Genomic DNA, 26266 nt, shown 5'->3' with positions numbered 1-26266 from the left:
TGGATTGCACTTGAACTTAAATTATTGTTGACAAAATCAAATCAACTTTCTCAGGTTGGTAATATCACCTCCTGTCACATGCCAATTCTGGTAACTATTACCTTTAAGACAGTTATCATCAGTCATGAGTAAAGCTGTTGTACTCTTCATAAATATGCTCTCAACACCTTTCTGCTTCTGCCAAAAGCCACTACACCAATGGACTATCTGACTCATCTGATACTATTTGGAAGATAATGGTCTTGTATCCTTTGTTGCATTTAATGCATTCTACTATTTGTTATTATAATGTTCAGTGACATGAACAGACTGCTTTCTGTGATGGTAGGAATTTTGAAAGAAGGCCAAGATCAATTTGCATATCAAGGTGAAGGACTGGTACCTGCTTATTAACTAAGCTCTATTATTCCTGTCAGTATTTCTCAGCATTTGTGCTCTTTCCAATCAAGGGCATAGTGCATCCCCAATAATTCCAGAGTTTATTGTAACAACAACCTTGAATGCATGGGAGCAATGTGAAAGTAGATTCTTCGTACCAATAATATGCTCCATCAAAATATGTTTAGAGACATTTTCCCTTAATATTTTGAGTTGAATGTGACTATTGAGTTGAAGAAAGTTTGAAAGAGTTTTACTGAGATTCTGGAACCTTCCTGTGTTTCACCTACTGGATGCCAGAAAATTACTTATTCTAATTGACTCTTCCAAGATCCTTACTCATTTCCTCAAAATTGGCCTTTCTCCAATTCAGAACCTCAACTCAAGGACCAGACCTAACCTTTTCCATAATTAACTTGAACCTAATGATATTATAGTCAATGGACCCAAAATGCTCATCTACACATACTTCTGCCACACCACATGACCTGCCTAGTTCCCTAAAAGATCAAGAATTGCATCTTCTCTTGGTACCTCTAAATATTGAGGAAGAAAACTTTCCTGTACATGTTTGACAAACTCCACCACATCCTGTCTTTTTACCATACCAAGAGTCCCAGTTTGTGCAGAAAGTTAAAATCTCCTACCATCACAACTTTGTTTCTTACACTGGTCTGCTATCTCCCTTCAAATTTGCTGCTCCAATTCTCTCAGACTATTGGGTGGTCAGTTATTACAGCCCTATTAGCATGCTTATGCCCTTCCCATTCCTCAGCTCCACTCATATGGCCTCTGTAGACATCCTCAGTGCTGTCCTGTCTATGCACAGATGTGATATTTTCCCTGACTAGCAATGCTACACCTCACCCTTTCCCCTCTATCCCATCTGAAACAACAGAACCCTAGAACATTGAGCTGCCAATCTTGCCCTTCCTGCAACCAAGTCTCACTAATAGTAACGTCACAATCCCAAATGGCAATCCTCCCTCTAAACTCATCCTCCTTATCAACAATACTCCTCACATTGAAATAGATGCATGTGAGACCTTTTATTTCTTGAACAGCCCTGACTTTACAGGCAGTCCATGCATGGTCTCATTATCTTCCACCTTACTATCTGCTCTAACACTCTGCTTCCCCTCCCCCTGCAAATCCAGTTTAACCGCCCCCCCCCAAAAAAAAAGCAACACTAGCAAAACTACCCACAAGGGTGTTAGTCACCTTTCAGTTCAGGTGCAAGACATTCCACCAGAACAGTTTCCCATCTTCCCTGGAAGAGAGCCCAATCATCCAGAAACCTGAATCCCTTCCTCCTGCACAATCTCTCTTTAGCCATATTTTCAGCTGGATTATCTTTGTATTTCTCACCTCACTAGTACATAGCACAGGTAGCAATCCTGAGATTGCAACCATGGAGGATCTTCTCTTCAACTTTGCTCATAACTCCCTGAACTCTCCTATCAGGACCTCCTCACCCTTCCTGTCCATATCATTAGTCCCTACATGGTGTATGACATGTGGTTGCTCATCCTCATTTTTGAGAATCAGGAGAACAAGATCCAAGATATCACACACCTTGGTACCAGGGAGACAATAAACTATCCAGGATAATTCATCTTTCCCACAGAACCTCTTGTCTGTCCCCTGTCTATCAAATCCCCATCACAACTTCATTCCTTTTTTCCCTCCTAAGAAAAGGGTCCAGTCCCAGAAACCCACCACTACAACTTGTCCCTGGTAGGTCATCCCCATCAACAGTATACCTATTGTTAACAAGAACAGCCACAAGGCTACCCTGCTCTCTCTGCCTCTTCCCCTTGCCTCTCCTGACAGCCACCCAGATGCCTTACTCCCTACACTTAGTGGGTGACTACCTCCCTGAAGCTCCTATCTACCACAACCTCTATTTCTCAAATGATCCTGAGTTCATCCAGCCCCAGTTCCCTAACTCAGTCTCCCAGGAGCTGCAGTTGAATACACCTCTTCCAGATGTAGTCATCAGGGACACTTGTGCTGCCCCTGACTTCCTCTTCCTCTTCCTCTTTTTTTCTCTCTCTTTTTATTACTCTCAACTTGTTAACTCAATTGATTTCTAGCCCAAATCGATTGTCTCAATTGAACACACTCCTAATCAACTAATCTCTCACTGCCTCCTCACACGGCAATTAAAGTTACTAGAAAGGAGCTTACCTTTTTAAAACTGGCACCTAAACTCTGCTGACATCACTTGTGCCTGTGCAGTTGGCCTTTTCTCTTCCCCAAAATCATAGCTTACAAGTTGAAACTGCAATAAAAATGGCTGCCCTGCCTGGGTCCACTCACTGCCTCCTCACACAGTGTTCTTCCTTGCATTGTACTTATCGCCTCTTCAGATGATAAATAGCCAAGTGGTGAACATGTTTGAAAGTCAGGCAACTGTCTGATATGTTCCAACAGTTTCCCCACTTAATCAGCTAGTTCTCCAGTAAATCTCTGAAATTTCAGGCATGTTTTGTTTTCTTATAGATTGTGCTTTAATTTAAAATGTCTGCATATATATATATATATATATATATATCTATAGGATGCTCTTGCCTCCCATATAACTTTAATTGTGAATGGGCTGGGATGTTGGGTAAAGAGTACATTATTTGAGGCAAAATAAAATCTGATGTACCTCTCTTTGGTCTAAAGTAAATCACCTCATGTTTGCCCTCTATTCAAATCATCAATATTGTGACAAGTTAAGGACAAAATTAAGATCAGATTCCTGAGAACATCACTAGTTCGTTATTATTTCCAATTAAAATTACAGATACAAATCATATAAGGGTTAAAAATCTAAGTATTCTTCACCTAAGGCCTAACAAAGATAATCTCAATAAAGGCACAGAAAATACAGAATAAAGTCATGAATCTTCTTGTTGAGCAGTGAACCTGAAATGGTGCAGCATTGAACAGTTGTGTAAAGGACTGGTCATTGTGGCTTTTCATAGAAACATTCCCCTACTTCAATAATGTATCATTGCTTCTAAGAAGTAACCATAATCAACCATAACTGAATGTGTCAGTCCTTTGCAATATAAATGATAATATACGTCTACCTTTCTTCCAACCAGTGGATTTAGTCCAATGTAAAAACCTGTTTTGGTGGTTGATGCCATCTTAATTGGTGCCATCAGTAATATGAATTTAGTTATTAATGACTTCAGGATGATTTCTATCATGTTATGGTTCTGAAGAAATTAAGAAATGGAAATAGGACTATACAATAAGAATCAAAGCAAAAAGACATTTAAGTTCAACAACCCAATGAAACAGCGTCTCTCCAGACCATGATGCATGCACAAAAATGCAAAATACACAGTACATAATGATCAAAATTAATCCTCATGGTGAACGAGCCCCGCTTGTATCGATGGCGGGGCAGCCATGGGGAAATGGTGTCATCAGAGGTTTCTCTCTGACTCCAGCATCCCTTCCAGCTCACACCCTGGGCAGCGATTATGATTTCACAATGCACCAGGTGACTGAGCTCATGCTGCCCTTAATTTGAATAAAAGCAGTCGTTAACAATCATCGGTGTGGTGGCAGTGATTTCCTTCAGCTCCTGCAATCGCCACAATATATAAATATTTGTGATTTTCATAGTTACAGGATACTGTGCATCAGTCTCACTGCCTGTGGGAAGAAGTCCAGCCCAGTACTCCTGATTTTGATGCTCCTGCACCTTCTTCTTGATGGTAGTGAGTTGAAGATACTGCCCACTGGATGGAAAGAGTCCATCTTTGATCCCTATTTAGACAATACTCCCAGTGAATATCATCTAAAGAGGAAAGGGAGACACCAGTGATCCTCTCAGGTGTTTTAATGATAGACTTCCAATCTGATGCTTTGCAGCTACTATACCACACAATTATGCCACCAAAGAGGGCATACTCAGTTGTGCTCCTGTCAAGATGGGGCCAATAGCCTTGCCCTTCTCAGCCTCCTGAGGAAGTATAGGGGCTGCAGCACCCTCCTGACTACTGAGGTAGAATTATAACTCCAAGATAGGTCTTCCCTTATGTGCATGTCACTTTGTGCTCTTCGTGATGGAGCCATTGCAGTGGAGAATGGTCACCCTTCATCTTCCTGAAGGCCACATGCATTTCTCTTTTGTCCAAATTGAGACTCAGGTTGATGTTCTCACACCATTTTATGAGCCTTTCTACCTTCTCTCTGTAATGTTGTTGATGAGGTAAACTACTGTTGTTTCACCTGCAACTTTGATGATTCTGTTAGAACTGAACCTGGCAGTGAAGCATGAAGAGTAGTGGGCTAAGCACAAAGCCCTGAGGTGTGCTAGTGCTCACCATGATGGTGCTTAAAGTTTTGCACCAACCCAGACAGACTCTGGTCTTTCCATCAAGATGTCCTGAATCCAATTGCAGAAAGAGGAGTTGAGTCCCAGTGAGGATAGTTTATCCACCAGCTCTGAGGTATCATCATGTTAAACGCCGAGGTGAACTTAATGAACAACTGCATGGCATGTGAGACATCGCTCTTAAGTGGGTCAGAACAGAGTGGAAGGTCGAGGCTATTGCATCATTTGTGGACCAGTTTGGATGGCAGGCAAATTGGAAGAGGTCCAATGTCACTGGAAAGTGCACTTTGATGTATTCCATCACCAGCCGCTCAAAGCACTTCATGATCATGGATGTCAGTGCCACTGGGTGGTAGTCATTTAGTCTGGTTATTGTCACTTTCTTGGACACTGGGATAATGGTGGCTGCCTTTAAACCTGTGGGGACAATGGACTGCTCCAGTGAGATGCTGTAGATGTCTTTTACAACCTCTGTCAGCACACACCTTCAGGACCTGATCAGGTATGTTTTCTGGAACTGCTGCTTTGTGTAGGTTCATCCTGGATAGAATCGTCCTCTCAGCTGCAGCTATGCAGGGTCCACCTGGAATTGCCAGAAATTAGACCTCTAACTAACTCTGCCTGAAGGTAGCAGCAAGAGGACATTGTGACCAAGAAGATGGAGATCTTGAAGTATTGACTTACATAGATGTCTTCAGTGAATGAGAGTTGTGACAGATTATGTTGTATTTTTAATTGTATATAGATATGTTTTAAAGGAGATAAATTGTGGCAGTTTTTTTTAAGTGTAGGTCACATACAAACACTTCAAAAAAGATCTCATTAAAAATACTGGAGCTCTGCTCAAGCCAGACAGTCTGGGTCTGAGTGCCTTTGCAAAAGCTTTGGAGAGTGCCTATAGAGACTTCACAAATGGATTGTTGTTTTGGAAAGCAACAGATGAAAGAACTTAGCTGATTAAGTCCAGAGCCGCAGGCTGTGAGTGCAGTTTGCTGTTCTAAAAGGGTCATGTGGTTTTGCAAGCAGAGAGAGTCAAACAGGCTTTTCTGTGAGTGAGAGAGAGAGAGAGAGAGAGAGGAAATTCAGTACCACAGTGCTACAGTTCAGCAGCAGCAGCTGGGACTGGAACATGACAAGCTGGCAAACCCTGATGGGGCAGGTTTCATCAGCAAGACACTGACATGGCAGATTAGAAGGAATTGGTTTGTGTCCAGTGAACAACAACAAATCTCTCTCTGAAAACTGACAAGAACCTTCCTGAGTGGTAACCATGTACCTTTCACGCACTGGTGAAATTCATAAATGTTAAATTCTGTGCACAGTTTAAAAATTGCCTGCAGCCAGTGAACTTGGAGGAATGAGAAGTGAGATTGGACTGTGAATCAAAGAACTTTTCTGAACTTACATACACATTACATACATGTGCACTTAGAATTAGAAGGGAGTTAAGTTAGATTAAGTTAATAGTGTTACAAGTCCAGAGGACCCCAAATCCCAGCAGCAATAGATATGCACCACGACAAAGGGTAACTTAAACAAAAGTTGCTTTTAATTATCTTTGAACATGAAAATAGAATCAAACTTTAACTTATCTCTATTGACTCACTTAACCTACTTAACCCCCTTCTAATTTTAAGCGCACATGTGTTTAATGTGTGTGTAAGTTCAGCAAAGTTCTTGGGTTAACAGTCCAATCTCACTGGTTGCAGGCAATTCTTGTACTGTGCACAGAAGTTAACATTAATAAAGTTCACTAGGCTTTGGTGCTTAACAGATAAATGGTTACCACTCAGAAGGATTCTTGTTGGTTTTCAGAGAGAGAGTTTTTCCTTTTCCAGGATAACCTCTTTCTTCCAGGTCACCACAGAGTTCCTTTCTGTTTCTCCTATTCCAAAGGAAAGACCGGACAGCCAGTCCTCTCCTTTGACCAGGCCATTTTCCAAAGCTTACAAGCTTGTCCCTCTGTCTCAATAGTAATAAGTTAAAGTTTGATCCTGTTTTCATGTTTAAAGATAATTAAAAGCAACTTTTGTTTAAGTAACCATTTGTCTTGGTGAATTTCTGTTGCTGCTGGGTTTTAGGGTCCTTTGGGCTCGTAACAGAGGTCAGTACCTGTGATGGACTCAGCCAAGTTTGCCACTTTAGGAGGCACAGATGGTGTAGCGGTTTGTGCAACACCTTTACAGCACTGGTGATCGGGACCAGGGTTCAAATCCTGCACTCAGTTTTGGGTATAGAGCAGGGGATTAAGCATGCAGCCTCATGGTGAAGACTTTTAATATTTAGAAACCATGAAATATCCTGCATATCTGCTTGATTTCACTTGTGTGATCCCAATAATGTCCATGGTAATAAAATTGTCTGTAAGGGGTTTGTATGTTCTCCTTGAATCTGTGTGAGTTTTCACTGGGGCTCTGGTTTCCTCCCACGGGGTGTAGGTCAGTGGTTCTCAACCTTTTTCTTTCCACTCACATACCTCTTTAAGTAATTCCCTATGCCATAGGTGCTCCGTGATTAGTAAGGGGTTGCTTAAGGTGGCATGTGAGTGGAAAGAAAAAGGTTGAGAACCATTGGTGTGGGTAAATTGGGTGCACAGACTCATGGGCCCAAATGGCCTGTTACCATGCTGTATGTCTAAATGTAAATTTTAAAAACTCTGCAGCTTTCTGCATTCCTGGGTGCTCATGTTAACCAACTAGGTTGTGATTCAACTAGTCAGTAAACTCTCCACAGTACACCAGTAGAAGTTTAGATAGAATATTTGACAACATACCATATATCCTCAGATGTCTTATAAAGTATAAGCATTGGTGCACTGTCTTCATGGTTATTCAGGGGAAGACCAGGCTTTCTACTGTGTGTAGAGGGTATTCAACCTGTCAGGAAGGAGGCATCATTGTCGCTGACCCACAAGGTTGACTTGTAGTCAGCTAATGTTTGAAACCCCTGCCACCTGCGCCTCCTGTTGCTGGTGTCACACAGGTATTTGGGGATTCTCTATGAGTACCTGTGGCTTGTCTTCCTGAATGCGTGGGAGAGTTCAGCCCTTGCGGATCTTAATGACATCATGTGTCCGAACTGAAAACAGCGTCAAGAGCTCTGATTGATGCACGTCACGTCTAGCCATGGTTTTTGATTTGCGCTGGCTGTGTAATGTTTGATCACTGTGGCATCCTCAATTTACATGAAGATCTGAAAGGAAAATCTGCGTGTACATTATGTTTTATATTTATGTAGAGAGTTTGTTGTCATATACACAAGTACAATCGACAGATGCATGAAATTCTAACTGTCTGCAGGGGCACAGGTTCATAAAATGCACCTACAACAATAGTATAAATTAAATTACCCCAATATGCTCTGAAATAGAAGAATATATAAAAAATATAAAAAGATCGATAAATATTCCCAGTTGCATTTCTTGCAAAAAATAGTGAGGTTTCAATCATGCAGTCAGATCTTTCAGTGGATACAATGTAGTTTATGGTTATGGTTAGAGGATAGTACTCAAAGGTTCAAGAGCCTTTAACTCTTGCTCCTGGAAATGCCAGACTGTAGGCTTCTTTAACTCTGCCTGAAGGTAGCAGTGAGAGGACATTGTGACCAGGGTGATGGGGACCTTGAAGCAATGCCTTACATAATGTCTTCAGGTTTACCACTTTCTGCATCCTTCTGCATTCCTGGGTGCTTGTGTTAATCAATCAAGCTGCGAAGCAACCAGCCAGTAAACTCTCCACAGTATACCGGTAGAATTTAGATAGAGTATTCGACATCATGCCAAATATCCTCAGATGTCTTAGAAAGTATAAGCATTGGTGTGCTATCTTCATGGTTGAATATGAGAGTCCCAAGAACTTGAAGGTACTAACCCTCTCCACTGTCATCCTGCCAATGAAGACAGGTCCCTTGGCTTTCCTTTTTCAAGTCCACATATAGCTCCTTGGATTTGCTGAATTTGAGTGGAAGTTTGCTGTTCTGGCACCACACAACTGGATTCTCAATCTCCATACTATATTTTTACTCATCTTTACCTATTATGAGGCCAACAACATCAAATCTATAAATTATGTGGGGGCTGAACTTGGATACTCAGTTTTGGGTATAGAGCAGGGGATTAAGCATGCAGCCTCATGGTGAAGACTTAATATTTACAAATTATAAAATATCCTGCATATCTGCTTGATTTCACTTGTGTGATCCCAATAATCTCCATGGTAATAAAATTGTCATAACTTAATTACTTTGTTCTGAAAGACAAGTGCAAAATAAAAATAATTAAGTAACTTCCCATTAGATTATTTTAAAAAATGAAAAGAAAACAGCTTGCATTTTTAGGATTTTTTTCAAGACTTTCATACATCCAAGCGTACTTCATAGCGTACTTCATTCTGAACTGTAGTTGTTTTGTAAAGTTGGGAATCATGGCATACAGTAAGTACGTAGCAAGGTCATACAAACAGCAATTAATCTACTTTGAAGGATAAATATTAACCAAGTCACAATTTCTGCTACATTTCTCTGAATAGCATAGTTGGATTTCTTTTGTATCTATTTGGAAGGGAAGGCATTTGCCTCTATTTAACTTCTCTTCTGAAAGAGGGCAAATCCTAAAGTGCAGCAGTCATTGTTGATTCACTGAAGTGTCAACCTAGATTATGTGCTCAAATCTCTGGTGTGAGGCTTGAAGTGAGAGTATCCTATTAAGCCTAGGCTGACATTAAAATTATCTAGAACATTACCTCACAATTACATATTATGGAAAGCGACAAAACCACATTTTGAAAATTGCTACCAAAAATTGTGCAATTCTAGATGGTTTTTAAATTATTTCCTTTTTGTTTTTTTTAATTCTCCTATTTCCTGCATATTCATTTTGAATCACTCATCTTATAATATTTAATTCTTCTGCAGCATAGGATATTCTTCTGAAGCTCTTGAATATCTGAAAACATTTTTGGGCCTGGCAGAGAAATGTGATGATAAATTGAGTTTGGTGGATGCTTGCAAATTCCTTGGAATTATGTATAATAATCTGGTAGGTATGAATTTTTATATATAGGACCTCATTTATAGATGAGCCACTGGTCAAAAGGCTCAATTTTAATCAGTGTCATACCCTTCATCTATATCAGAAAATTACCTGTCACAAGAAAAAAAGACCATGTCAAGGGTGGCTACTTGAGACAAGCATTGGGTCTCTGAAATATATAAATGAATGATTTAACTAAACCAGATTGCACTCATCTCAGCCATCACTTTGCATTCAAGATCTTGTTGGCACAGCTGTATCAGCGAACAGAGTGATCTGTAAACAGTGATTCAAATGAAAAATAATGATTTGAAAACACTTTAAAAATATTCTTTTTGGAACTAAACCACTTCCCTTCTCCTGCCAGAATGGCAACCCCTTTCAAGTAAATCGGGCTGTGTATTATGTGACAGTTGGAAGAAAGTTGAGAAGTTTAGCAGAAAATGTATCTGGCTCCTCAGCTCCTCCTCTAGATTTGTGCTGTGTGCTCTTCTGAACTACTAGCGTTCCTCTTTTCATTTCAGGTTTCCCACACAATCTGTACTCTGGATGGATCACAATCATTACAACTTCAGAAATAATGGCAATTAATTTTTCACACATCTTTTTAAAATATGCTGTGGTCTAAAAAAGCAGTCACAGGAATTCAGTTGAGAAAGACAAAAGCAATTATTTGTTTGCATGAGAACTCAATTCCTCATTTTGTCCACACCAATTTTCTTCATGGGAATTTCTTTGGTTACAGCAGAAGGAAGGTTGGTACTTTAAAGAGACGCTTATAGAAGCTAGCATCCTAAAAACCTAATTTTAGACTGGCCTACTTAGCTCAAAATATGATGGGCAGCCAGCTCACTCATACTGTGAATTGGGGGTGTACTCATATGTTTGTAGCAGGAGTTAATATAAGTAACATTTAAAGCAAATAAAGATTTATTCAAATGAGACTGCTGATTTCTTTACAGTATCCATTTGCCAATGCCAATTGTGAGCATTTTTTATAGATTTGTTCTTTCTTTTCTTTTTCTTCTTCTTCTTTGGCTTGGCTTCGCGGACGAAGATTTATGGAGGGGGTAAAAAAGTCCACGTCAGCTGCAGGCTCGTTTGTGGCTGACCAGTCCGATGCGGGACAGGCAGACACGGTTGCAGCGGTTGCAAGGGAAAATTGGTTGGTTGGGGTTGGGTGTTGGGTTTTTCCTCCTTTGCCTTTTGTCAGTGAGGTGGGCTCTGCGGTCTTCTTCAAAGGAGGCTGCTGCCCGCCAAACTGTGAGGCGCCAAGATGCACGGTTTGAGGCGTTATCATATTTCTCCTGTTTCTGGACTTTCTTTTTTTTCTTTGGCTTGTTGCATCACTCAGGATTATTTAAGTTGTCTGACCAAAGAGAGAATTTGCTGCCCTTGTGCAGTTGCTAATTATCTCAGAAAAAAAGAGACAGAAAATTATATAGATGCTCTCATTGGGCCTCATTGGAAAATAAAACTGTCAGGAAACATAAGAGAACAACCATTTTTCAGAAGAGCTCACAACATTTTCACAGAGTAATCAAATGTGACCATCGTCACAAGGGTAGCATGTTGGGGAAATTAGATCACCATGACCCTCAACTTCATTACTATGATCATCTTTTAAGTGGCATCATAGAATATCAACAAGATTTCTATGTGAGTATAAATATTGGAGGTGTCTCAAAGGGTTTCTTCACCTTCGATCCTTTCAGCAATGTGAAAAGACATTCTAATAATTTGAAGTTATTGAACTTATCATAAAAGACCCAACCATTTGTGGTGCTGAAAGACATGACAAGACTTGGTGTGAGTCAGAATGGTCTCCTTATACTGCATGAAGTTTTCTTACAACATAGAAGAGGAACCTGTGTGGTCCATGACATTGTGTGCAATTTTGTCTGATAAGTTCTTCAATGCATCAAGCACCTCCAGATTTTCTTTAGTCTTCAGAAACTTGGGCATCTGAATCCTCCACAATACCACCATCTAAGTTCTTCAGCCATCAAACTGGCCCCTATGGCATCTTGCTCTCTGGACCAGGCTCATTACAGAGAATCGCTGCATAGAGATGCATCCTCTAACCAAAATCAGGACCTTGTTCCTCTGTGACCCTACATTGACTATAAAGCAGCATTTTTGTGAGCATTTGCAGGAATATAAGATTTTCCAGTCCAATATGCCAAAAGATGAATCACTGCCTTGGTTGAAAGAAATATTTAGAGGAATGAACAATGCCATGGAAAGAAAGAAACAGACATTACAATTGGAAATGTCCAGCTGTGAATAGTCAATTGTCTGATTTTCGAAAGGCCAGTAGAAGTATCACAGAAGAAATGGATTTTTCTGAAAATGCATTGAAAGGGAATGGGTGAAATACAGAATACTGCGCTTGCACCTTTCTAATCTTTGAATTGATATTATTGAACAATTTTTTTTTCAGCTTTTAATGAAAGTGAGAGATCATTAAATATTAGTTTTCTTTTAATAGTAGTGTTAGATGCTGATCTGCATCATTCACAATTATTGCTTAAAAGTTCACTTTGTTGTGTATTCATGTTTGTGTCCTATTCCCATTGTTTTTTTTTCTTGCATTGCTATTTAGTGAAAAAAATACCAGTTACTGATAGAATTACACAGGCAGCTCAGAGCTATGAAAGATCAGTGGTGGGTGAACAAGGCCAAGGAGTTACAAGCCTTCCCTGACTGTAATGATTAAAGAAGCTTCTATGCAATCAAGGTTGTGTATGGTCCATCAAAGCAAAGTAATCACAACTCCTGAGCAAAGACAGTATATCCATCTTCACTGAAAAGTCAGAGTACATGAAAAGATGACAAGAACGCTTTTATGAGCTGAATAGACCAGGAACCTTCATCAATGAAACACTGGGCAGAGTACACCCTTGACCTTTATTGTTTGAGCTAGATGCTCCCCCTACTCTTCATGAGGTCATCAAAGCCATCAAACAGTTAAAACCCAACAAAGCTCCAGGGCCTGACAGTAATGCAGCCAAGATCTACCAGTATGGTGGTAACACACTGACATCATGCCTGCACTAGGTGTTCACAAAGTTGTGGGGAACTGCAGAACTACCACAAGACTTCAAAGATGCATCAATCGTAACCATCTACAAGAGAAAGGGAGATAAGAGAGATTGCAATAATTTTTGTGGTATCTCTCTTCTGTCAGTTGTGGAGAAAAGCCTTGGGAAGATCATCTTTAGACTTTTGGTGTCAAACATCAATTACAACATCCTTCCAGAAAGCCAGTGTGGTTTTCGAACAGGCCATAGTACAGTGGATATGATCTTCTCACTGAGACAACTCCAATAGAAATGTGTTGAGCAGCAGAGAAGTCTCTATGTCTGTAATGGAGGATTAAAACCATGTGCCCAGATGCTTTTTGCTTATGTGGAACTGACGACACAGGGGCCACACTCATTTCACCTTACTGTCAGAACTAGCAGATGTAATTAAACTCAGCCATGGGGATTTATCACACTCCTGTTCGGCTCCGAATCATGGGTCCTCTACCGGCATCACCTACGGCTCCTAGAACGCTTCCACCAGCGTTGTCTCCGCTCCATCCTCAACATCCATTGGAGCGCTTTCATCCCTAACGTCGAAGTACTCGAGATGGCAGAGGTCGACAGCATCGAGTCCACGCTGCTGAAGATCCAGCTGCGCTGGGTGGGTCACGTCTCCAGAATGGAGGACCATCGCCTTCCCAAGATCGTGTTATATGGCGAGCTCTCCACTGGCCACCGTGACAGAGGTGCACCAAAGAAGAGGTACAAGGACTGCCTAAATAAATCTCTTGGTGCCTGCCACATTGACCACCGCCAGTGGGCTGATATCGCCTCAAACCGTGCATCTTGGCGCCTCACAGTTTGGCGGGCAGCAACCTCCTTTGAAGAAGACCGCAGAGCCCACCTCACTGACAAAAGGCAAAGGAGGAAAAACCCAACACCCAACCCCAACCAACCAATTTTCCCCTGCAGCCGCTGCAACCGTGTCTGCCTGTCCCGCATCGGACTTGTCAGCCACAAACGAGCCTGCAGCTGACGTGGACTTTGAAATGGAACTCCACTGTGAGGCCCAGGGAAAGCAGTTGTCAAATGCGACACTCTGAAATTGACAAATTGGTCACAACCTGTCTTGCTCGAGAAGTTTTAATAAGTATTTGTATCCACGAGATAAACCAGGAAATCATAACATCCTGGTTCCATAATAATTAATCTTCTAAATTGTAGGATAGTATGTTCAGTTTTGATTTTGACTGACAAATGTTAGAAGGAGTAGGCGCATGATTAATTGTTTTTGGGGTATATAAGCCTGTGGTCTTGCTGCTGAAGTTTAGACTCTCTGAGGGGTAGGAACACCCCTTGTCAAGAAGGAAGAACAGCCAGAGTCTGAGCAACGTCCCAGTCGGGGGAGGTGGAGAAGCTGCTACCGGCGCCCTGACAACCTACTACAAGTGTGCAGTCGTTGCCTCACTTCGGCAGTTGGGACCAGTCCAAGCATTGATAAGTATAGTTGGGAAGGGCTTGCATATTGTAGTGTGAAATCAGCTTTTGAATTAGTAATAAACATTTGTATAAACTGAACTGCTCTCGGTGTGTGTGTGTCTATTTTCTTTCAGTAGCTCAAACACTGTGACCAATCTAAAATGAACAAAATGAGAGGTATAAGTTTACTCAAGACAATGTCACATTTGTTTATCTAACCAAAGCATTTGACACTGTTGGTAGAGATGGCCTTTGGAAGCTCTTACCAAAATTTGGTGTCCGTCCACCCCCCCCCCCACCCCCCAACACACCTAACCAACATCAGTTCCACAAAGGTATGGAGGACTGCATCAATATGTGTGGTGAGTTGTCAGACCCATTTCCCATCAGCAACGGCGTAAAACAGGGTTGTGTTTTGGCTCCTACTCTGTTTGCTGCTTGTCTTCAGGATGCCACATTAGACTTGAAGTTAGGCTGCTCAACCTTGCAGGACTGAGAGCAAAAACAAAAGTCAAGGACATAGTGGTGTGCAAGCTACAGTTTGCTGATGACTGTGCACTGGTTGCCCACCCTCTCAAAGTCTTACAGGAGATCACCAGTCACTTTGCCAGTGCTGCTAAGAGCTACGGATTGACAATCAGCTTGAAAAAGACAGAGGTTTTGTACCAACCAGCCCCTGCTCAGCCTACAAAGAACCAACTGTCCTCATTGATGACATTCATCTCAATGCTGCCAACAAGTTTTACTACCTGAGCAGCACAATAACATCCTTAGCTTCTTTAGATGTAGAGATTGAGTCAAGAACCAGAAAGGCCTGCTTTGCCTTTGGTCAGCTGAAAGATCAGGTTTGGTCACAGAACATCAGATGAGCCATCAAGTATAAGGTGCACAGGGCTGTTGTCATATCAGCCTTGCTATATAGATATGAGACGTGGTGCTTGACCAACTGCAGCAGCATCACCTACATTCTCTGATGTAGATCACCTGGAGAGACAAGGTCTCCAATATCGAGGTCCTTTCTCAAGCTGGAATGCCAGCAGTTTAAACCTTGGTGATGTCAGACCAATTGTGCTGGGCAGGACATGATGTCAGAATGCCTGACAGAAAACTGCATAAGGACATCATGTACGACCAACTGTCCAGTAGTACCCGAAAATAAGGAGGCCAGCGACTATGGTACAGGGATATTTTGCACAGGAGCCTCAACAAAGCTGACATTGCCCCATCAACATGGGAGGATCTTGCTCAAGATCATTCATAGTGGAAGGATACTATCAGAAAATGTTTGGACGCTGCTGAGAAAATGCTCAAAGAGGCAACAGAGGAAAGGCATAGGAAGCGCCAACACCACAACACAGCTTCTGCCCTGTTGTCCCTCCAGGCCTCACCTGCCAAGTATGTGGTAAACAGTGCTCCTCAAGGATTGGCCTGTACAGCCACACCAAGACACACATATCAAACTGCACAAATTGACTTTGTAGCGACCCGTGCACGGAGACATGGACTGGCCGGGAAAATAGCCAATGAACGTGACGACCATTAGGACCTGAGGGTGACACCAGCCGTCGTTCCAGGTGAACTTCACATGGCAGGAAGAAGGGGAACTCTGGCAGGAACACTGACCAATCCCAGGTTGACGCTCCGATGACACGGAGCCCTGAAATCAGCACCTGGGGTCCATGTAAGCGCAACAGCCAGAGCAATAAACCAGTGTCATCTTCCATGACTTTGGTTTGCGTGTCATTCTTCTCCATGCTCACGTAGGGCCAACACTACATTCGTGACCCTGATAGGCCCAACCAGCAGTTGGATCCGAAGATGACAGATCAAGGGGAGCAAGTGACCATCCACGTGGACTCTCAGGCTCCCAATATTTTGGGTGTTGCAGCCACATGTGTGGTTCAAGTAGGTCGAGGCTCAGTTCCAGCTTCAGCACATTGCTGATGACAACACCCGCTACTTCTACGTCATGAGCGCCCTTGATCAGAACACAGTGGCAAGGATCATAGATTTCCTATGGTAGCCTCCGGAGCAAAGCAAATACGTGGCCCTCAAAGAGCTGTTGACCCACACTTTTGGGCTCTTCTGGCACGAACGCGCCATTCGATTGGTGCACATGGATGGATTGGGGACAGGGCCCCATCCGCCCTAATGATCGAGATACTCACTCTATACTGAGGGCCACAAGCCTTGCCTTCTCTTTGAGCAGATCATTCTGGAGCAGCTGCCTGAGGATATCCAACACTTGCTCATGGGCGAGGACTTCAGCGACCCTTGGAAGATCGCAGCCTGGGCAGACATGCTCTGGAGAGCAAAAAATGTCAGCAACGCCATTGTAGACCACATCAGCAAGTCCCACAAACAACCCCCAGTGAGATCAAGACCAGTGGAGAGGCAAGTTAATACCCCAGGACAGTTATGCTACTATCATCAGCGATGGGGTGCAAAGGCCTGTCGATGCCACCTGTAAAGGTTAAAACCTTCTGCTTTTGCTTCTTAGTAATTTTGTGCCTATCCCTTTAAGCAGAAGTATTATTTGTAGTGTTATTTTAGTTAATATGAAGTCATATATCTTAATATCCGTGCAAACCAAGAGCTTGCATTTTCTTTCTTCAGAGAAGCATGTAAGGGACGTAAGCTTGAAATACTTTTCTTTGATTCATCTGAATCATTTTTTATCATCTTAATTCGTCTTATCATGTTATATCATTATGTCTTTAAATATAACCAAATGCTTTGTTTATTCATTGTTATGAAAATCTTGATGCGAAGTTATACAAAATGTTTATCTGTTTATATCAACCAATTAAAGCTACATAAATCTCCATCTAAAGAGTTCGGTTTGTTGAATTGATAAGATAGTAATTCGGAATATTGTCCTTGTGGCGGCCCTTCGCAGCTCCCCCACAGGGTTTCACAAAATGAAGGACGAATGTGACGATACAGCAGGCTGCATGAGGCCCATAGTGATGCCCTCCAATTGGCCACAACCAAAAGAGGTTAACTGGCCTATCAGAAAGCAGATCACAAACACACCAATCAATGCTAAGAGGGTTTTGACCATGCCCCTCAGCTTGAGAATAAAAGCAAGGCTGTGAGCCCAATAAAACTCAGTGTTAACTACACTCAACTAGGTTCATGTCATTCTTTCTGGGCACAGCGTGTTCTTTCTGAGTTAACATGCATGCAGTTATAACTTCCGTGCTATAGGCTCTGCAAAGCCATAGCTGGTAGCAGCTAGTTACATCCTTACGTTTCTTTGAAGATGACATGTTCTGAAATTGGGAAATACCAGAAAATGGAAAGTATTGTCTATATTATTATTCAAAGAAAAGTAATAAAATTGTGAACTTTGTTTGGAAGAAAATCTGAAAGAACTCAACTTGATACAACCAGATTTAAAATCAAAAAGCATTTTTCTGTGAGAAAATATCTACCAGCTACGTCTGTCTGAATTGTGCAGTTTGAAACCAGCTGATATCTTGCAAGACATCTGTTAACCTTGAAAGATAAGATAGACCCAAAGCCACTGCTAGCAGCCAGAATCTGGCAGGAAGCCCAGAAGAATGTTTTCTTGAAAGTTAAAAACATGAGATAAGGAAAGCTGTGTGCAGAACATAGACAGATTCAGCCAGAGAAATCCTCTTAAAGGGACCACACAAGATACAAATTTGTTCCCAGGAGAAGACAGGCTGCAGTATAAAGAATCCAAGATGGAGAAGAAGTCTCATCAGGCTAGAGATCTCAAGCAAGCAGCTCCTCTCAAAGAACTGTTTGATCATGAGTTAAGCCAGCAAAGCAGACTGAGAACGCTTGGCAGGAGGTTAGATCCAGCCACCATTGAAGAAGCAGCTTCAACATCCAAGCAAGAAGAAGACCACTATAAGGCACTGCAGACCTCATTCGTGGACTTAGAGGTTAGTGAAACTGGAACAGATGAATGTACGTTGCAAAGCCCCACTGGTGCTGTACAGAGCAGGTAGAGACTCAATCAGCAGTATCTGAATATTTAGATGTGAATCCTGACGATAGTATTTCCACATTATAAGCATAGGAGGATCTTCAAAGGCATTTAGAGCAAGTACAGCTCCGCGTGCTTCAAGCATATTAGCTGTGCATGCTAAGGCACAAGCAAACTTGGCCACTATCTATGCACAGTGTGAATGGTTTGAGAAAAGACATGCTTTAGAAGATATGGAAGCTGAAGTGAAGAATTAGCAACTGAATTTACAAATGGCTAATAGAGAACAAAAAACATTATTGACAACTCAAGGAAAGACGAGATCTTGAGGAACAACATGTCATGAAGATGCCCAGAGTGAAAGCATTAGCTCAGACTTCTACTCACAGTGAAATACCCAAAGGGCCAGCACTTCACATTCCAGCAGATCAATGGGTACCACAACCACAAGGAATGAGAATACTCGAGCGAGGAGCCACAGGTGATGCTGCTGGTGCTTAAATGACAATGTGGAAAGAGCTAGTGACATTCAATCTCTTCTGAGCGCACAATATATATGAATCTTCCCGAAAGGAGAGCATTTCTAAAATGTTCAACCATGAAAGTTGATTATACGCAACAATTGATGTCTCTTCGTTTTGCTGAAGAACCAGAGACAAGTCAAGGATCCCCAGCAATGCCATCATATGGAGGAACCCCATCAATGCCATCACTTACAACTCAAGGTCCTACACCTCTGGAACCAATTCAAGTTCAGTCAGCTCCATTGACAACTAGACAACCAGTCGCAATCCATGGTGGACAAAACAATATATTATCACTCTTAGCGAAACAAAATGATATTTCTGCTATGTTAGTGCAGCAACAAGGTTCATATGGTTTACCTAAGAAGGAAATTCCAGTTTTTAGTAGAGATCCATTACAATATCTGACGTTCATGAAATTCTTTGAGCATCACATTCGAAGTAATATCAAAAACACTAAAGATCGTCTGTATTACCTGGAACAGTATACTGGAGGACAGGTGAAGAAACTAGTCAAAAGTTGCCAATATATGGACCCAGACCAAGGTTTTAAAAGGGCAAAAGAATTATTGCATCATCATTATGGCAATGAACATAAAATCGTTTGCCTTCCATAAGGTATCGGGCCCGTGGTCGGCCTGATAACAGAGACACTTGTCCTACAAATCTGAATTTACCATGGACATTCAGAACATCACAGAGAAAAGCAATGTGGTAGCCATCGCTCTGTCCCGCCCCGTGATTGAGTTGGTCCACACCCTGTCCCAAGGGGTTGACTATGTGGCCTCGCCAAAGAGCAGCAACAGGATCCTGAGTTCCTCTCATATAGGACAGCTGTCTCCGGCCTCAGGGTGGAGACGTCCCTGTTGGCTCAGGTAACCTGACACTGCTGTGCAACGTCTCTACCAGCAGCCCCCGCCCTTTGTTCCAGCTGCATGGAGGGCGCTATGATTTTGAGGCCATCCACAACCTGGCACACCCACAATCTGTGCCACAACAGGTTTGTCTGGCATAGCCTCCATAAGCAGGTCAGCCAGTGGGCCAAAATCTGCACGAACTGTCAGTCCTCCAAAGTACAGGTCCACATGAGAGTGCCCATTCAGACTTTTGAGCCTGCACGATGCAGGTTCAGCCATGTACACATGGACATAATGGGGCCGTTACCAGTTTCTTGTTGGGTGAGATACCGCTTAACCATGGTTGACCACTCCACGAGGTGGCCAGAGGCAGTCCTGCTGCCTGACACGACCACAAAAACCTGTGCCAGGGCACTCATTGACACATGGGTGTCCAGATTCGGGGTCCCAGAGCACCTAATCTCAGATAGGGGGCACAATTCACCTCTGGGCTAACTTTCCAGGGACAGAGCTCCACCACACCACGGCATATCACCCTCAGGCCAATGGATTGGTGGAGCGCTTCCACAGGTCCACAGGCAGCCTTGATGCCCCAGCTTAAGGGTCCCAATTGGATGGATGAACTGCCCTGGGTCCTGTTGAGAATTCGTACCGTGCTGAAGCAGGACTTTAATGCCTTGGCAGTGGAGATGGTCTACGGCATGCTGTTGATCATCCTCGGTGAGTTCCATGCCCCCAATAAATGTCCGGAAGACCCTGCAGCAACCCTCAAGAATTTGCGACAAAAACTGGTGCCCCTGGTCCCTCGGCAACCCCCACCACATGGCTAGCCCAAACATAACATCCTCAGGGACTTAAAGACTTATCAGTATGTATTCGTGAGAAGGGGCTCACACTGGCGCCCTTACAATGGCCCTACGAGAGGCCCTGCAGGGTGTTCAAAGACAACAGTTCCATCTTTGTCCTCGACATTGGTGGTAAGGAGAAGAATTTTATTGCCTGAAACCAGCATATCTGGACTGTTATGAGCCAGTCTCCACTCCTCCCCGCGACCCAGGGGTAGACCGCCCAAGCTACAGACAATGGCCCTGTCACCAGTTCTTGGGGGGGGGAGGGGTTGCATAGCGGCCTGTGCCCGGCGACATGGACTGGCCCATATAATGGCAAATGGATGTGGCAACCACACAGACCTGGGTGTGACACTGCCCATTGTCCCAAGTGACTTCCACACAGCAGGAAGATGGGGAATTCTGGTGGGAAAGCCAGCCAATTCTAGGCTGGCTCTCTGATGACTCAGGGCCCTGATGCCAGTGCCTGGGACTCATATATGCGCGACGGCCAGAGAAATAAACCAGTCTCGTTTTCCAGGGCTTTGGTGGGCATGTTCTTCTCCACGCTCACGTAGATTAAGCGCTACACCATCATCAATCCTATGGGATGGATAGCCAGAGAATGAGAAATGTTGCAAATGCAGAATCTTGAGGAAAATTGAACTTAAGTGAAGCATTTACATGTACATTTGAAATCATTTTCTTAGAATAAGCAATGATAAAAAATAGATTGAAAATAAATAAAAGGATGATTTCTGTGAATTGTCAGCCAATTTGAAGTAGGATTTTTCATGGTTATTCCTGAGAAAATCGTTGGCATGCCAGCCATGAATCCTCATGAAATGAATAGGTGGAAATAAATAGGTAGATACTTAATAGGTAGCATTTTGAAATGAGTTACCTGTGACTCCAATAAAACCTCCACAAATCAGTGAAGAATGTAATATTACTGGCAGTGTTAATTCTACTGCCAACTAGAGGTATAAAAGGAAAATTGAGGCAGATTAGGTGAAAGAGTTTACAAATTGTAATCAAAATAGTTTTAGGAAACTAAAACTATTCTGATCTCATTTTTGTTTAGTAGACAGGTTGGTTGCAACAACAATGAAAAATATCAGGTGAATATTTCATTCTGAACCAATATCACTGTACTCAAGGCTGCAAAATCACCTTTCATTTAAAAGCTCTTAACACGGAATCAAATTTACAAACATCACTCAAAAATCATTTGAATTACAATTTTTTGACAATAGCAATGGCAATAACCTTGCCAAAATCGCTTTCCATCTCCTTTGAGTATTCTTTAAGTTATTACTTGTGTAATACTACATATATAATACCAAATAAAAATACATGTGTGGTATGTGTCATGCTCTTTCTGTCCTCAGTTTTCAATCTAATTGTTGTAGCTTTAGCATTTTGTTCTCAGAGATGTTAAACAACTCAGTAAAAGTATATGCAAAAATATATAATTCAAATTAAATTGATGTCATGTTAAAAAATTTAAAATTGTTTAAAAAATAAATTGATTATAAATTGTGGGAGGCAATTGTGATGTAATTATTTCAGATTTATACATAACATGAGAAGACATAATATAATAATATTATAGACCAGATAGAGATCAATTCAGTATTGAAAAAGAACTATAAAATGTATCAAAACACCATGTAGTAAAAGTCCGAAAGTCTGATTGCATAAATCCAGACCACCTGAAAACCTAGACTTCTCAAAAACTCTTGCATGAAATTCGGACCACCCAAGAATCTGGAAAATCTGAAAATCCGGACTGACACAGTCCCCGAAGAGACTGAATTTTAGGACTTTTACTATATTAGTATTTTAAGCACCTTTTTAATATAAACATGTCCGGAAAGAGCAGAAATGTTCTTAATTCTTACCGGTTATTGCTACCATGAATGGTGAAAGATGTGAAAAGATCGTCATACTTCTAATATTAGGTTCAATGGTAAAATTTTGCACTTGATCACAGATCATTGTTAACTTAACTGTTCTCGTTCATTCACAAGACTAGAATTTCAAATTGCAATAATAGTTTTTCATTTTCATGTACAGTACAACTCCAATTATCCAAAATGGTCAGGATTGTGCCTATGGCCAATAAATGATATTTTTGGATAACTGGTGATTTTTTAAGAAAACAGCCCAGTAGCAACAGCAAACAGCAAATCACTTGTATCAATGTTTAAACAACAACAAACAACAAGGGAAGGCTTTTTAAGCATTAAAATAATGTTTAATTCTTACCAAAAAAATGCTGGCTGCCGTCAATCCCCAACACTTCCCAACCACCGCCACCAATCACTGAGGCCTCCCAACTCCTGCCACTGATCCCCGACAAGTCCCAACCACCACCACCAATCACTAAGACCTCCCAACCACCCCTCTGATTGCCAACATATCCCCAACATTGCCGCTGATCCCCAAGGAGGATTCCGGTGCTGTCTCCCCAGTCACCGAAGCTCCTGACATCCAAGTCCCGACTCCAAATCCTCCCAGTGTCCAGTGTGTGTGTGTGTGCAGTACTAGGCTGAGGGGAGGGTTCGGAGTCGGCGTTGGGAACTCCGGTGTGCCGAGTAGGGAGGGAGGGAAGGGGATATGAGGGAAGGGAAGAGGTAGGGAAGGAAGAGGAGGGAACACCACTGAGCCTGAGGTCCTGCTCCTGCCCAGGAGGCTGCTTGCAGCTGGAAGATAGTGGAACAAAGTTTGAAAGGGAGAGTTGGAGGGAAAAGCCAATAGGGGAAGGTAAAAAAGATGGAAAGAGAGAGTTATCTGAAATGAGGACAACCATTGTTCTAATTTCACGTTGGATGATTTTTTTTCAATCTGTGAGTCAGTTCGGCTCCAAACAAAATTTTGGATAAATAAGCATTTTGGAGAACCCAATTTTGGATAATTGGAGTTGTACCAGAGATGAATTTCCAACTTAGAAGGCTTACAGATCTGTTTTGTTATTCAAGCAATAAGATTTTTGTCATAGCCTTTGTGATGCCAGAGGTATTAAGAAGCAATCACTGACATTTTTGATTTTGTCCTGTAATGTAAACCCAAAATCTTGTTCTACTTCACTGAATTGTTTTTTTTCTGTTAAATTTGATAACAGGGTCAATATGATGTAGCTTGCGAGTATATCTGGCGAGGATATGAAATTGCAGTGACCTTAGGCAATCTCCATTTAGTAGAGATAATGCAGGTTCACTTTGGCATCTACAAGACTCATGCAATGATGTCCACATATTGTCATCATGTTGAAGCTGCTGGACATGTGAATCTTGAGCGTTTGATGACATGGAAGGATAGAAGAATAAACTTGTTCAATGTCTCTATTACAGAAGGTAAGTTGTTGAACACAGTGCATATTAATAACCCTGCCTTGTTAATGGATGGCTCATGATATATTCACATAAATTATTTTCTTCATTAATCATTGTTTTATTTCCCTAATTTTAATGTATGATTACATTCTTTCTTTTGGGAAAAGTGGTGAGATGTTTGTTAAGGATACACCTAATGCGTCATGCAGTGTTGACTAATTACATAATTAATGTGTTAATTGATATTAGCATTTAGAGCCAGTTTGCTTGATGTGATGGGCTATCGAGCAGAAAATAGACACAAAACATAAAGACTGATCAACAGGCTATATTCTACATAAACTTCCACAGAGCTGGCTCTGAGAGTGCTGTGTTGGCTCTGAGACTGACCTCAAGGGGCCTGATCTAGCTTATATCCCGGAGGGTGATTGGCAGCCGACCGAGTGGGGCTTCGTCCATTCAGGTCAGTTGATTGGCAACCGGCCAGGTGTTGCCTGTCCTCCAGTGCTCTTCCTGCAGATACACAGGTTTCCCCCTGCAGTAGGCTAGTGGTGTATCACCACATTTGAAAATGTCCTTTCGCCAACACAGTAAAAGATTGAGTAAAATCATTGTCTGTCTTTGCTTATAATCTGGATTGTGATTGATCTGGTTCGTTACCCAGGCATGCTCCATAAACTATTCCTGTAGCCACACCTCCATGGCTTTTCTACAAGCAGAATGATGTACAAGTGACACCCAGGCTGCTGGTGGCAAATCAACTGTTTTTAAAATGCTTCTGATACAGGTACACGATCTTTTATTTGGAACCCTTGGGGGACAGTGTGTTCCGAATTTCAGATTTTTACGGATTTCAGAAAGCTAGATTTAAGCCCACCTGAATTGTGCTGCGGTATCCACCCCCACCCCCTTCCAGTCGCCCTGCCGTCTCCCCCACCCCCCTCATCTGCCCACTTGCACTGCTGGTCCCTCGCCCACCCAACTCGTGCTGCCGGTCTCCCCCCCCCTCGCCCGCCCAACTCGTGCTGTCAGTCTCCCCCCCCCCCCCACCCGCCCAACTTGCACTGCCGGTTTCCCAGCCTCCCGACTCATGCTGCCAGTCTCCCGGCTGCCCGACTCACGCTGACGGTCTCTCGGCCGCCCGACTCGCGCTGCCGCTCTCCCCCCACTTGCCAGATTTTAGTGCTTTCCAGATTTTAGATGTTCGGATAAAGGATCGTGTACCTGTACTGTACTTAGAAGTATTTATATAATTGACAGCACTAAAATAATTTTAAAACTTCATTTATGTAAAAATAGCATTATGTGCTAGAAAAATAAATGTATTAAAATTAAGAAAGTGAAAGAAAACTCATACTGTATCTCCAATTATCCTTTTAATTAAAGTTGAGAATCCCATTCAAAAGACACTTCATATACTAGTCATATCTGGTAAAAATGGCAAAACTGCCAGAGCTGCTGTAATGGCAGCACTGCTGCTAGTGTGGACCCACAGAGAGCATGGAACAAAGTCACAGCACTTCCCTGTGGTATCCACCCACTCAGTCCAACTGCCATCAGTTCCGTGCAGGCTTTAAACCTCCTGTTAAAGGATCGCCAGTGATTTATTTTTAAATGTTGCAACCACGGGGTCTGAGCCCAAGATGGCAGCATCTATGATTCAGCAGCCATGAGGAGTTGCAGACTCCAGTCTAGTGAAGGACTCGTGTAGAGCACCAGGAAAGGGAGAGACTGCCCCCCACCCCCACACCCCACCGTTTGAAAAGGAGAAGTAGAGGAGACAACCCATGGGACAGTGATCATGGCACCAGACTGTGAGAGGCTCTGAGGCTGAAGGTGATTTGAAGTGAGACACCAGGTGCGTACTGCTAGAGACTGGCTGAAGGGGTTAGTATGTAGCAGAACCAATATATGAGATGGTTCCGAGGGTGCTGGAGGCTCTGATCATGTCAGAGGTGTGCATCTGGAGCTCGGGTTGCTGATGGTTTGGACTGAAATCTGCGCAGCTGCAAGGGCTGCGGGAGCACTGGTGGTGAAGCTATAGACATTCAATGACTCTGGGGGATTCTCTTTTGCTTCTCTTTTTCTGCCTGTAAGGTGCATTGTGCAGATTCTCCTGATAGTGAATCTTTGTCTACCTTACAGTTGACTAAAAGAAATTTCATGCAATATCAAATTTTCTGTTTTATTCCATGACAATAAAATAATCTTGTTCAGTAAGAAATGCATTCAGACCTTACAGCTTAAGACATTTGTGCTCCAGTAAAGGACTCAAGTGCTGAATTCAGCAAGAGAGCAAAGAGATCAGATGCACCAGAATGTGACCTTGAACTCATTCCTGACCTCAGCATAAACATGTTAATCAACACAAAACTAACCCACACATTGCAAAAGATGTTAGTTCTATATAGAACTGCGCATGGAAGTGTGGTGATACACCACTAGCCTACTGCAGGGGGCAACCTGTGTACCTTCAGGAAGAGCACTGGAGGACAAGGC

The 26266-nt window shown here is 42.4% G+C and overlaps 1 protein-coding gene across 16 annotated transcripts in view; it reads left to right on the top strand.

Annotated features, from left to right (window-relative positions):
• ttc29 (tetratricopeptide repeat domain 29) overlaps positions 1 to 26266 on the top strand; it is a 445918-nt gene that overhangs the window by 239566 nt on the left and 180086 nt on the right. For all 16 annotated transcript variants that reach the window (XR_011354088.1, XR_011354086.1, XR_011354087.1 and 13 more), the window contains 2 exons: positions 9635 to 9758; positions 23557 to 23788. Coding sequence is in view for 13 of the 16 variants with exons in the window: in XM_069926383.1 (XP_069782484.1) it covers positions 9635 to 9758; positions 23557 to 23788 (356 nt within the window). In the remaining 3 variants the exon portion in view is untranslated. The remainder of the gene's footprint in view (positions 1 to 9634; positions 9759 to 23556; positions 23789 to 26266) is intronic.

The sequence above is a fragment of the Narcine bancroftii genome, chromosome 3, assembly GCF_036971445.1.
Source record: "Narcine bancroftii isolate sNarBan1 chromosome 3, sNarBan1.hap1, whole genome shotgun sequence".
Taxonomy (NCBI): Eukaryota; Metazoa; Chordata; class Chondrichthyes; order Torpediniformes; family Narcinidae; genus Narcine; species Narcine bancroftii.
This window is presented reverse-complemented; position numbering and strand designations above follow the sequence as displayed.